Source organism: Gekko japonicus, unplaced genomic scaffold (genome assembly GCF_001447785.1).
Source record: "Gekko japonicus isolate JY-2015 unplaced genomic scaffold, Gekko_japonicus_V1.1 scaffold37, whole genome shotgun sequence".
Taxonomy (NCBI): Eukaryota; Metazoa; Chordata; class Lepidosauria; order Squamata; family Gekkonidae; genus Gekko; species Gekko japonicus.
The window spans coordinates 621,064-633,448 of NW_015171503.1; the positions used below are offsets into that span (position 1 = coordinate 621,064).

A 12,385-nucleotide genomic window follows, 5' to 3' on the forward strand; every position below is an offset into this window, starting at 1 on the left:
CATCAAAAAAACTAAGATCATGGCATCTGGCACCATCACTCCTTGGCAAATAGAAGGGGAAGTCGTGGAAGTGGTGACAGAATTCACTTTCCTGGGATCCAAGATCACTGCAGATGGTGACTGCAGCCATGAAATTAAAAGACACCTGCTCCTTTGGAGGAAAACGATGGGAAACCTAGACAGCATAATAAAAAGCAGAGACATCACCCTGCCAACAAACGTCCGTATGGTCAAAGCAATGGTATTCCCAGTAGTAATGTATGGCTACGAGAGATGGACCATAAGGAAGGCCGAGCACCAAAGAATAGATGTTTTTGAACTATGGTGCTGGAGAAGACTCTTGAGAGTCCCTTGGACTGCAAGGAGATCAAATCAGTCAATCCTAAAAGAAATCTACCCTGACTGTTTCCTGGAAGGCCAGATACTGAAACTGAAGCTCAAATACTTTGGCCACCAAATTAGAAGGGAACACTCACTGGAGAAGACCCTGATGCTGGGAAAGATTAAAGGTAAAACAAGAAGGGACGGCAAAGGATGAGATGGTTAGACAGTGTTATCGATGCAATGAACATGAAATTAAGCAAACTCCGGAAGACAACAAAAGACAGGAGGGCCTGGCGTGATGTGGTCCATGGGGTCACAAAGAGTCGGACTCGACTGTGCGACTGAACAACAACAAATGGTGTGCCTGTACTTAGAATACTGTGTACAGTTCATGTCATCCTACTTTAGAAGGGATATGATACAGCAGGAAAACACAAGCAAGAGAGTCACAGGGTTGGAGCACCTTCCCTATGAGGAAACAATGAGAAGAAGAAAAAAGGATTTTTCTCTCTAGACTAAAATGGCCCAAACATTTGAGCCCTCCCGCTTAGGTAAGGTGCTCCAAATTCCTTCAAATTGCCCCCTTTTAATACTTTCTTTAGATGTGTGATAGAATAGGGGCACCAGAAGTGTACACTCTCATGGTATCCACTCTATAGGTGTATGTAACAGCACTTCCAATATAGCAATCTGTCCTCGCCACAATGGTAAAGTGCTTTTATGATAATATCTACCCATGTGCCACTCACCATATTGAACAGGCGTGTTGGTGCAGCCTTCGCCTTGGTCTTTTCTAGGTAACTTGCCCAGCTGAAGGTCTTGGCATCATATCCTGAATCAATATAAAAATTCAGCTGTTAGTAGTACAGAATAGTATGTTTGAGGGAAAGTCTTCAAGAGCACTAGAAAAAAACCAGTGGCAAAATGTCAAATGAGGATATCCGGGGCACAGTTCAAAAAGAGGCACCACTATACTTGATGTGTCAAGTCGTGTTTGTTTTTTGAGTGGAAACAATACTGGGCAGGAGTTAAGAGGTGATGAGGAAGTCATCTAGAAAAACAGCTTCCAGAGAGCTGGAAAAACAGGGGGGGGGAAAACAGGGCTTCTGCTCACCATCAAGAACAGTGATGTTTGGGGGGCTTTTTGCCATCAAGGCACAGCTGATTTATGGTGACCCCCATGGTGTTTTCAAGGCAAGAGAAGAGCAGAGGTGGTCTGCCACTGCCTGCCTCTGGGTTGCAACCTTCGTTCCTTGGTGGTCCCCCATCCAAATACTATCCAGGGCCGATCCTGCTTAGCTTCCAAGATCTGATTAGACTGGGCTAGCCTAGGTTATCAAGGTCAAGGTAAGTAAGAAAATGATTAGCAGCAAGAAAATGATTTTCAGGATGAGGTATCTTGTTCAATTAAACCCAGTTGGCACCAGGAGAGAAACCATGCTCCATCTTCATTTCAGATTCGGAGCCTTCAAATAGTTCATAAACTGGAAACCAGGTAAGGACCAAAATGTTCCCTTTAGTAACTGAGAGCACCATCTTGAAAGCTGTCACAAACAAATCTGGAGTTTCTAGTTATAGTCTAACTCCTGCAGCGTTTCCTTGCCTCACTGTCTTAACAAGGAGTGGGCAGGGTTCTCTTTGTTTCTGTGACAATGTTGGAAAAGTGAAGGAAAAGTGTTTGAGTTGTCTCACCTTTCGGAGGAATCAGTTCAGTGCTGTTCTTCTTACAGAAATCGACAGGGAAAATGGAGTGTAAGGAAGCATGGTAGCAAAACCAATCAGAGCCATCCTCTGAGGCTGTGCCATCTATGCCAATCATCAGATATCCATCCAAGAGGACCTACAAGAGGCCCAGAATGAGAAGAGAAACCAGCAAACCTTTTGCCCCGAAAGCCACCCCACAAAATATTCCATGGCAGCAGTTTCCCTACTAGAGATCCCTTGTTGCCTCATTTATTCTTCTACCCGTCCTTTCTTCCACAAGGAAAGCCAAGGCAGGTTAATATATAAGCATGCACAGATACAGAAAGCATATGTCAATATCCTGTTAACACAAATACATTCCCAAAATACATAAGAAGGCAGTCTTCTAAATGTCTACCAGAAGCGTTCTACACCCCTAAAAGAGTGTAGCACTAGAGTCTAGTACACCTGTTTAGGGAAGGAGATCTGCAGATTCCTGCTTGGTACCTGTAACAGATTGCAGACGATGGAATCTGGACCAGGAGGTACCCCCTAATGTAAAATCAGAGCCACCCTCCTGTCCTTCCATCACAGATTTGTCATTTCTCTAAAACTCCCAAGTCCTTCAAAGGTTAAGTGTGTGAAAGAGGACAGAGGCCCTATGTTCCAGTGCTTGATTCCACCAGCATACCTTGCGAACGGTAGCCACACAAATGTTGCCCAGGTTCAAAGGGTCAATAGCTTCCAGTTTCATGCCCTCTTCAAACCAACCACCTGCTGGATAGACAGCACGCACCTGGAACAGATTGTGGTCAATTACATTATTACACAGCATGGTTGCAAGGGTAAACATGATAAACATGTCAAATGCTTAATCATTAATACTGAACATTGTATCTAATTCCGAACTAAGCCCTAGAGAATGTTTTTTTAAAAATCCACACAGGGACCAGGGGACACACAGGAAATATTTTCCCACAAACTCCAGATAAGCCCCAAGTTTGCAGAAAAATCTGAAATCTTAAAATCACAAACAAACAACACCTAAAATAACAGAAGCAACATTAAATGCCCACTTGAGATCTTACAAGACTACATTCTGAGATCTGTGACCTGATAGACAACCACAACAATTTTGTCAAGCTTCCCAAGCCTCTGGTTTCTGTCAGTCAAAGGGGGGGGGGGGACTGGAAAATAAAGAAGATGGAAAGAGGAAAGAAGAGAGAAAGCTTAATTTCTATCACACCCCAGTGTTTCTGCTTCACTGAAGGATAAAAAAATCAAGTATGGTTAAATTGTTCAAACAAATTCAAAATGTTATGTGGAAATTTATTTTTAGTGGAATAATACTTGTAAGAATTGAAGACGGTATGCCATATTCCACTGTAAATTTAAGAAAAATACCAAAGGCACTGAAAACTGTTGACACGGATTTCAACACATCCAAAGAACTATGCCTGATACGCCACAGATATTGGTGGCCACTCATCTATTTCAACACGGGAGCCACTGGGGCACCTTAGTTTTGTCACTGTGTGGCATCACTTCTTAGTTCTATATCAGACTGGTGATTACAAAATCGTTTCCATCATGTGAGAAGAGACAGATAAATATCAATTTTAACTTCTTGATTTCACCAGAACACATACTCAGGAGAATTCATAACTTGATATTTTAATTTATATGTATTTTTGCCTTTATTCCCCTCTCTTCCATCCATTTACTACAAATCAATAAAACACACATGTTCCCACACACACAAAGCCTAGGGACAGCCACCTGGAAAACATTAATTACAACTCTGAAACTGCCAACCTTGCTTAATATTGTATCGGCAGTTGCATTCCATTCAGTATTATTAATTTGGTAAATCAATGAATCTTTAGAAACAGAATGTTTTCTGTAGAAAAATAAAGCACCGGAGAATTCCCTGCCCCATTTCTACAAGTCTGATTTGCTGTAGGACAGCTTCCTGTGTGCCCACTGTTAGGCCTTTGCAGGACAAGACAGAGAATCCAACTATTCTATCAAATGCAACCCCAAGAACGGTAGAGGCTTCTTTTCCCTCCTCCCACCAAGAGCTCTACCACTGGGCAAGCACAGGAAACAAGAGCAGGAAGCTGATACTCTCCTACCTTCTTAAAAAGATATGGAACAGCATCACAGTAGATCTTCCGGAAGGTAGGATGGTTTGCCATGTCGTTACACTTTTCTTCCAGGAAAAGACATAATATGGGAACAGAGAGAACTAAGGCATCTAGAATGACCTGGATAGCTACTTGTCATCTTTAACAAGGAAAATTAAACTTTATTTGAGATATGAGCAACTCAACCTCGGCTTTTTGTTCTTCTTGCAAAGGTGCAAGACTAACATACAGGTATGCATATATGACTGAAACAGACCTATTACATTTTCAGCACAGTCAGAAAACCTGATTATAATATATTACATAGGAAAAGTAGTAAAGATTACGTCCAGCGATTCACACGTTCAACTGTAGCACCAGAACAGTTCAGAGCCATAAACAGAAACTGGCAACAGTGCCCTTCACACACGTGCTACGGGCACACAGTTTCACACTCACTGCTGTGAGAAATGCAGAATGTGCTGCCTCCCTCATCACACAGAGAGGACTCAAATGGCTGCGACTTCTTCAGTTTCTTGTACCACCATCAGAATCTCAGAGTAAGGATGAGCCAAGTATTACTCTACTGTAGAAGTCAGTGCTGCTGGCACTACATATTTTACTGGGGGCTGGCAGCAAAGGCACCTAGAGTGGCAAACACACACTACTCTTGATACATTGCAGAAAAATCTAAAGGTAGATTGGAGAGGCACTTGAATTAAGCAAGGAACAGACAAGCCAACATGAATTTCACTCTCCATGCTGTGTATCTCAAGTTATCTCTCCTCCACTTTCAAGCATAAAAGAGTCAGATGGTGGGAGTGGGGCATAAATAGGAATGTTAACTCCTTCAAACACATGACGAGCACAAGACCCACCACCAACTAACCACTGCAGCTTCAGCAGTACACCAAACCACTGCTCTGGACAAGAATATGATCTTCTAACAGCCACCCCTGCCACTGAATACACTGGACATGAGAACTCTCACCTGGTTTCTTTATGCTATGGCCAACCCTTCGAGACCAGCCTACAGGGTGGATGAGAGGACTCCACATGTGACACCAGAAATCGTCATCACTGTCCCCATCCTCATAAAGGAGCCTCAGACGACCACCGATAACCGTGTCCACTACTGCCATACGTGTCCGCGAAACACAGGTCTTGTCCACCACTTCTACTCTCATTCCTTGGCGGAAAGCATACTTCATGTTCTCGGTCATCTGTGCAAACAAAGAGGCAAACACTCGGGCGCCAGCTACATCCCATAGCACAACTATCTTCCAACTGAGGCTTACTATCAACTGCCTGTCCTTCTTATAATGCCTCTAACCCCAAAGTGCAGTTCTTCTTGAATGATGGCAATCACACTAATTTAGCAGATCCCTATCCCGTGCCAACATAAAATGACCTAAATATTGGGATGAATTATAAACTTTCTACCTTAGTGCTCTGGGGGAAGAGACAATGGAGTGTGTTGAGTTGTAGTTTATAGTCCGAAATCCAGAACCAAAGTAAGATTTGTTTAACCAAGATTCCATATGAAGATTCAATCGCAACAAAGCACTGATGGAAGCTGCTATAGCTAGGCCAGTACACTGAGCTATGAACTGGGAATCCTCAGCTTAAATATTGCCTAACACAGGGGTCTCAAAGATACGGCCCGCAGGCTGGATCCAGCCCACTCAGGGCTACAATCTGGCCCGAGAGCAGCTGACTCTGTGCTGCTTCCTGTTTGTAACATTGCAGCTTCTTTCCCCCAGTCTCTCCTATTTCCTGCTTCAAGAGGAGAGAAAGCCTTCCCTCCATTGGCTGAGGGCTCCCCCCCGGGGAGGGAGGGGAAGGAAGACAGACAAAGAGAGGGGGGAAATGCCATTTCATGGGACTTTTCAGAAGACCAGGGAGGCAGCCAGCCACCCAGCCAGAAAGATAGAGAGTCCTTTGTTTAGACCAAAAAATGTTTTATTCGGGTGTGGGGGGGGGGGGGAGTCCTATGTTTAACAACAACAAAATGTTTTATTCCAGGTATAGGGGGGAACTGTGTTTAAGAACAAAAAGGTTTTATTCCAGATATATACATACCTGAGAGAGAGAGAGAGCACATCCCATGGCACTTGTAGAGATCCCCCTTTCCATTTCTAACAGATGGGGGGGAGAAACCTAACGGCAAAGCTTGCATTCCTTATTAGTGAAAGGGAGGAAGAGTATAGCAGCACCTTAACGACTAACAAAATTTGTGGCAGGGCATGAGTTTTCATGAATCACTGCCCACTTCCTCAGATACAGCTGGAATGTGAGTCCATCTGTCCTTATATCTTGGAGAGTGAAGTGATTTCAGATGCCAAAAGACAAGAGCAGGCATTGGTAAGGAGAGACGAAACCTAGGTCTCAATTCAGTTTGCATTGTATTGAGCTTCATGATCAGCTGCAATTCAGCAGTCTCTCTCTAATCTCCCTTTGAAATTCCTTTATAAGAGAACTGCTACTCTTAGGTCAGCAACTGAGTGCCTGGAAGGTTAAAATGTTCCCCCCACTGGTTTTTGAATGCTGTGGTTTTCAAACCGTTGTAGAAAGAGTAACACTCCATTATCACCTTTAAAGACTAACAAAATTGTGGTAGGGTAATGTGCTTTTGTGAGTCACTGCTCACTTCTTCAGACTTATTTCCATTTATTCTGTGCATCCTCCTGGACTGAATCATCCTGTACCAAACTGAGACCTAGGTTTCTTGTCTCATTACCAATGTTGGTATCTCCACACCTCTGTATATCACACCAATGCTGCTATCTCCACTCCTCTGCATATCCCACCTAATCCAATCATGCCTGTTATTGCCATTTAGCATCTGAAATCATCTCGATAAAGTTTATATCTCCAGTACCTTGTGTTACATTTTATGGCACACATGGCCCGGCCCAACAAAGTGATATTTATGTCAGATCTGGCCCTCCTAACAAATGGAATTAGACACCTATGGCCTAACACATCAGCACGTTGTAGTGGTTAGGAGCATTGGACTCTAATCTGGAGAACTGCGTTTGATTCCCCACTCCTCCTCCACATCAAGCCTGCCTGGGTGACCTTGGGCCAGCCACAGTTCTCTCAGAACTCTCTCAGCCTCACCTACTTCACTAAGTGCCTGTTGTGGGGACAGGAAGGGAATGTGATTGTAAGCTGCTTTGATACTCCTTAAAGTAGAGAAAAGTGGGGTATAAAAACCAGCTGTTCTTCAACTTTGGCCACCCAATCTCAGCCTCCTGACTTGGATCCACAGGAGAATTTCCACACACAGGGTGTGTGTCACAGCTTCTGCCAACCTTCATCCCATGGGAGGCCTCAAACTCCCTCCTTCATGCTATTTCTGGGTATCCTGTGCTCCGAACACCATTTCATGGGGCATTTTGGACTTTTTTTTGCCTTGTCTTATTTCTGATGCTCAAATGCATGCTATAGAAAATATTATAAAGCAGAGACTTGCAGCCAGATCCTATCCAAACTTCCTCAGAACTAAGTCCAGTAGATTTCCAATGGGACTTATTCCCAGGTATGCATGCATAGCACTGCAGTCCAAACTTTAGCAACTGATCCTGAAGCAAAACCTGTCCACCTGTTCCACAAAGGAAAAGTTATTTTGACCTGCATTGCTCAGCAGCCCACTGTCAGCCATGACAATGTAATACAGGAAAGAGAAAGGAGGCAGACTTAAGCAGCCAGCATCCATCCTGCAGCCATTAATCAGCCCTTCCACCACTACAACAAGAAAGTGCCACTGATTCCAAATCAGCACTGCACACATTTAACGTGAAAGTCAAAACCCACAAATCTCTTCCTTAATCCGCCATCTCATTATTCAAGACGCAGGGATGACGAAGAAAAGTGCTAGTCCAGGATGCTTTCTAAAACATGCCAGCAGGGGGAGCCTCTCCAACGGATACTCCCAAACTGAAGAAAGGAGTGTGCAGTGTGCCAGCAACGACAGATTCACCATGCTGTATTTATTCTGTGCCAGGGCTGTTTTAGATCATTTAGGGCAAGGCCTCAGAGGATGCCGAGTGTGCTTTTCCTTCCCCACTGAGTAGCTACACTCTGACCTCAACAGGGCTTCCAAAGCAGACCTGATGAGTTTGAACAACTCCTTTTCACTCCAACTGGGGGGCCAATCAGAGGCCAGGAACCAAGAGCCAGTGTGGTATAGTAGTTAACACTCTGGACTAGGATCTGGGAGACCCAGGTTCAAATCCCCACTCTACCATTGAAAGTCACTGGGTGACCTTGGGCCAGTCACACTGACCCTCAGCCTAACCTGCCTCACAGGGTAGTGAGCCTAAAATGAAAGAGAGGAGAGCAATGTAAGCAGCTTTAGGTCCCTACTGCATATATATGAAGCAGACAAAGGCAGCTCCACTGAACTGGCAGTGCAAGGGTGGGAGTTTGGGCTGTATCCCCTCTCTTCTCCACTCCTCTTACTTTCCACTAGTCCTGCACTCACCAGCTACCTAGACTGTGCATTTGAAATTAATTCCTATGCTTGGCATGGGCGGCCCATGTTCATCAGACACTAAAATCTCCTGGCAATGGCCTGAGGCATGGAGTGGGGGAATGCTGCAAAAAAGCTGCCCCCTCCATACAGAGGACAGGATTGCGATCAAAGTCTTTAGAATGTGTCAACTGATTCCTCATTCTCTATCCCCCAAGAGTAATCCACACAGAGACAGGCACTTGCCAAGGGAACTAATTGGTACTGACTATAGCTATGTATTTCAGTACCCCCGCATGGTCCAGCACTGCATGGCCCCTCAGCTCATACTGATTCCTGCTGGGATGCAGATGACCAGAACCCAGTCAGGTTGAAGACCACCACCTGCACCCCACAAAGATAGACACGAGGCATGGAGGAGGGACAAGGAAAAAAGTACCATCCTAGGACACTGCCAGTTGATACTACAGTATCCCATCAGGAGACCAAATCCAGAGGAAGTTACCTTTATATGGAAATCTGCCGGGATGGTCCTGGCTCCTACAAGCTTCTTCATAAGGTAATCCCTCCAGTTTGTGTACTTGGAACGGATAGCTGGACAGGAAAGGCAAGAAAGAAAGAAAAAATCAAAAGAGTTAGCTTGGCATGCCCTTTTACATCTTTTTACATTTTTCACAGGTTTCAAGACCATTTAGGAGGAGGCAGCCTAGCACCTTCTGAAAAAGGAAATTCCACAGTTGGGGGGAAGGGGGCATTTATACCTGAAACTCGCTGGCCTGGAATGTACCAATATAATTTCTGTTAACGCAGCCACGAACAGCAGGGCAACAGTAGTCAATCTTGGGTAATGGGGAGAGGCATTCTTGCCACAACCAGACCAAGTTCTGGACCACATGTAGCCAAATTCTGCAATGTGCAATAAGCGATGCAAGCTGCTGGTTTGTACAAAGCTTGATTTGAATTGTGTTTGCCATGAGGAGGGGCATCTGACCCGACCTCCAAAAGTTCCATTTAATCAACTGGTGGTTTCTGAGATTGCAAAAGGCATGGCATACTAAAGGACAGGAACAGAGCAAAAAGGAAGACCGAGGCCAAGGGAACAAGGGATGAATGTCAACAAAGCTCATACCAGAACAAGCTACCCAATGATGTGATCATCACACAAAACTATGTATCCTTCAACTACCTGCCCTGCGCAGCTTATAGGGAATGTACTGTGATAATGGAAATGAGTTAGCTAAGTGGTTACGGGACAAAAGAAAAATGAGTAAGCAGCCTTTCACTAAAAGCATGGAGAACAACAAGAAGTCTGAGTGGTGTTTCCAGGGGTCTGATCCCAAGACAATGTCACATTAGTTACGTGTACCTGGATGTCCACCTCTCCTTCCTTTTAATAATCCAAGTAAGAATGTAGAAACACTACACAATTTGCAAGCACACATGTCTGGGGCAAAGTGAAACTTACCAGAAAAATTCCCAGAGGGCTGCTGATGTCCATAAACAACCCAAGCCAAGCTCCAAAGATACTAATAGTGCCACAGGGCCCAATTAGCAGTTTTACTTCCCAACCCACCCTGAAAACGCTTCTTATTTATGAAGAAGAAGAAGAAGAGGAGATTGGATTTATACCCCGCCCTTCACTATCCAAAGGTGTCTCAGAGCGGCTTACAAACTCCTTTCCCTTCCCTTCCCCTCCCCACAACAGACACCCTGTGAGGTAAGTGGTGCTGAAGTGTCGAATCTGGGATTTGCAAATCACTACATCCTACGGGTATGAACCAGCTTCAGGAAATACAAGATAGATGTTTTAACTGTGAGGGAACCCCACAGCTGGGTGAGGCTCAAGTACTTACTCTGGGGTGGAACCAGGATTTTGCTGTTGATGGCACACCAGCCAATAGGGTGGATGTCCATCGTGCCCAAGTTGACCCAGAAGTCATGGCTAGAATCACTTTCAAAACCTTCGTAACGTAGCAGTGCCTTGTAGCCTACCATGGTAAATTTAGGGGAGGAGGAAGAAAGAAAGTAAAACAGATTATTAAGTTTTGAATACCCTTGCCCTTCTCCCTTGACAGCTGCAGCAATATCCCACACAGCACACCCTCCATTTCACTGGGTGCAAACGGCTCAACACACAGGGCTCTCAGCACTGGTTTTAAGAAGCTGTTTAAGCAGTGAAGTGGCTAAATTTGCGGATGATACGAAGTTGTTCAGGGTGGTGAAAACCAGTGAGGATTGTGAGGCACTCCAAAGGGATCTGTCAAGGATGGGCGAGTGGGCGTCAACATGGCAAATGGGGTTCAATGTGGCCAAGTGCAAGGTGATGCACATTGGAGCCAAAAATCCTAAATATAAATACACATTGATGGGGTCTGAACTGGCAGAGACTGATCAAGAGAGAGATCTTGGAGTTGTAGTGGATAACTCACTGAAAATGTCGAGACAGTGTGTGACTGCAATAAAAAAGGCCAATGCTATGCTGGGGATTATTAGGAAGGGTATTGAAAACAGATCAGCCAATATCATAATGCCCCTGTATAAATCAATGGTGAGACCTCATTTGGAATACTGTGTGCAGTTCTGGTCACCACACCTTAAAAAGGATATTATAGCTTTGGAAAAAGTGCAGAAAAGGGCAACTCGAATGATAAAAGGGTTGGAACACTTTCCCTATGAGGAAAGGTTAAAGCGCTTAGGGCTCTTTAGCTTGGAGAAACGACGACTGAGGGGTGACATGATCGAGGTTTATAAGATTATGCATGGGAAAGAGCAGGTAGAGAAAGAGGTACTTTTCTCCCTTTCTCACAATACAAGAACTCGTGGGCACTCCATGAAACTGCAGAGCGGTCGGGTTAGAACGGATAAAAGGAAGTACTTCTTCACCCAAATAGTGATTAACACATGGAATTCACTGCCACAGGAAGTGGTGGCGGCTACAAGCATGGATGGCTTCAAAAGGGAATTAGATAAGCATATGGAGCAGAGGTCCATCAGTGGATATTAGCCACAAGGTATAGATAGGGGCTCTGGGGCAAGTGATGCTCTGTCTTCTTGGTGCTTGGGGGGGTCAACAGTGGGAGGGCTTCTAATGTCCTGGCCCCACTGCTGGACCTCCTGATGGCACTGGTATTTCTGGCCACTGTGTGACACAGAGTGTTAGACTGGATGGGCCTTTGGCCTGATCCAACATTGGCGTCTCTTATGTTCTTAAGCTGTTCCATAGCCTAATGAAGTTTGCCACTGGGAACTACAGCTGGTGCCCCAATTCAGCCCTGCAAATCCTTTACAGTTGTCACCCATGCCTTAGTCTTTTGCACCTCAAACTCATCACAGCCTTATCTGGACATCTTTTGTAATTACCAAAGTATATGCCAACAATAATTTAAAGCTTTTCTTCACAGGCCAGTTACAGGGGCTGTTCTCAGGGCCTGTCTGGCTATCTAGCCAGGCCGGCAGCATAGCCACCCTCCCTTTTCACAGATTGGGAAGAAGGTTCCACCAGCACCCTTAGCACCTGCACTCAGTTCATACTGCCTTCTCCATGAAGAACCACCATACTAAGGAGACTGCCACCCGTCTATTGTCCACCATGATGGTCAAGATTTTAACAGGCTGCTGCTTTAAGGGTAGAGTGCATATTTTGCATGTACAATGCTCCAGTTAAAGGATTCCAAGTAGCAGGTCCAGGAAAGGCGTCAGCGTGCTTCTGACAGCTGCATTAAGATAAAAGAACCAATGTTCTGCGAGCATATGAAAACTTCATAATGCCATCCAC

At 44.8% G+C, this 12,385-nt stretch overlaps 1 protein-coding gene across 1 annotated transcript in view; it reads right to left on the bottom strand.

The window, feature by feature from the left end:
- L3MBTL2 (l(3)mbt-like 2 (Drosophila)) overlaps positions 1-12,385 on the bottom strand; it is a 43,756-nt gene that overhangs the window by 10,413 nt on the left and 20,958 nt on the right. The window contains exons 7-13 of the mRNA XM_015419196.1: positions 10,464-10,598; positions 9,116-9,204; positions 5,125-5,356; positions 4,143-4,219; positions 2,699-2,803; positions 2,017-2,164; positions 1,074-1,156 (exon numbers count right to left, since the gene is read on the bottom strand). Coding sequence (XP_015274682.1) covers positions 1,074-1,156; positions 2,017-2,164; positions 2,699-2,803; positions 4,143-4,219; positions 5,125-5,356; positions 9,116-9,204; positions 10,464-10,598 — 869 coding nt within the window. The remainder of the gene's footprint in view (positions 1-1,073; positions 1,157-2,016; positions 2,165-2,698; positions 2,804-4,142; positions 4,220-5,124; positions 5,357-9,115; positions 9,205-10,463; positions 10,599-12,385) is intronic.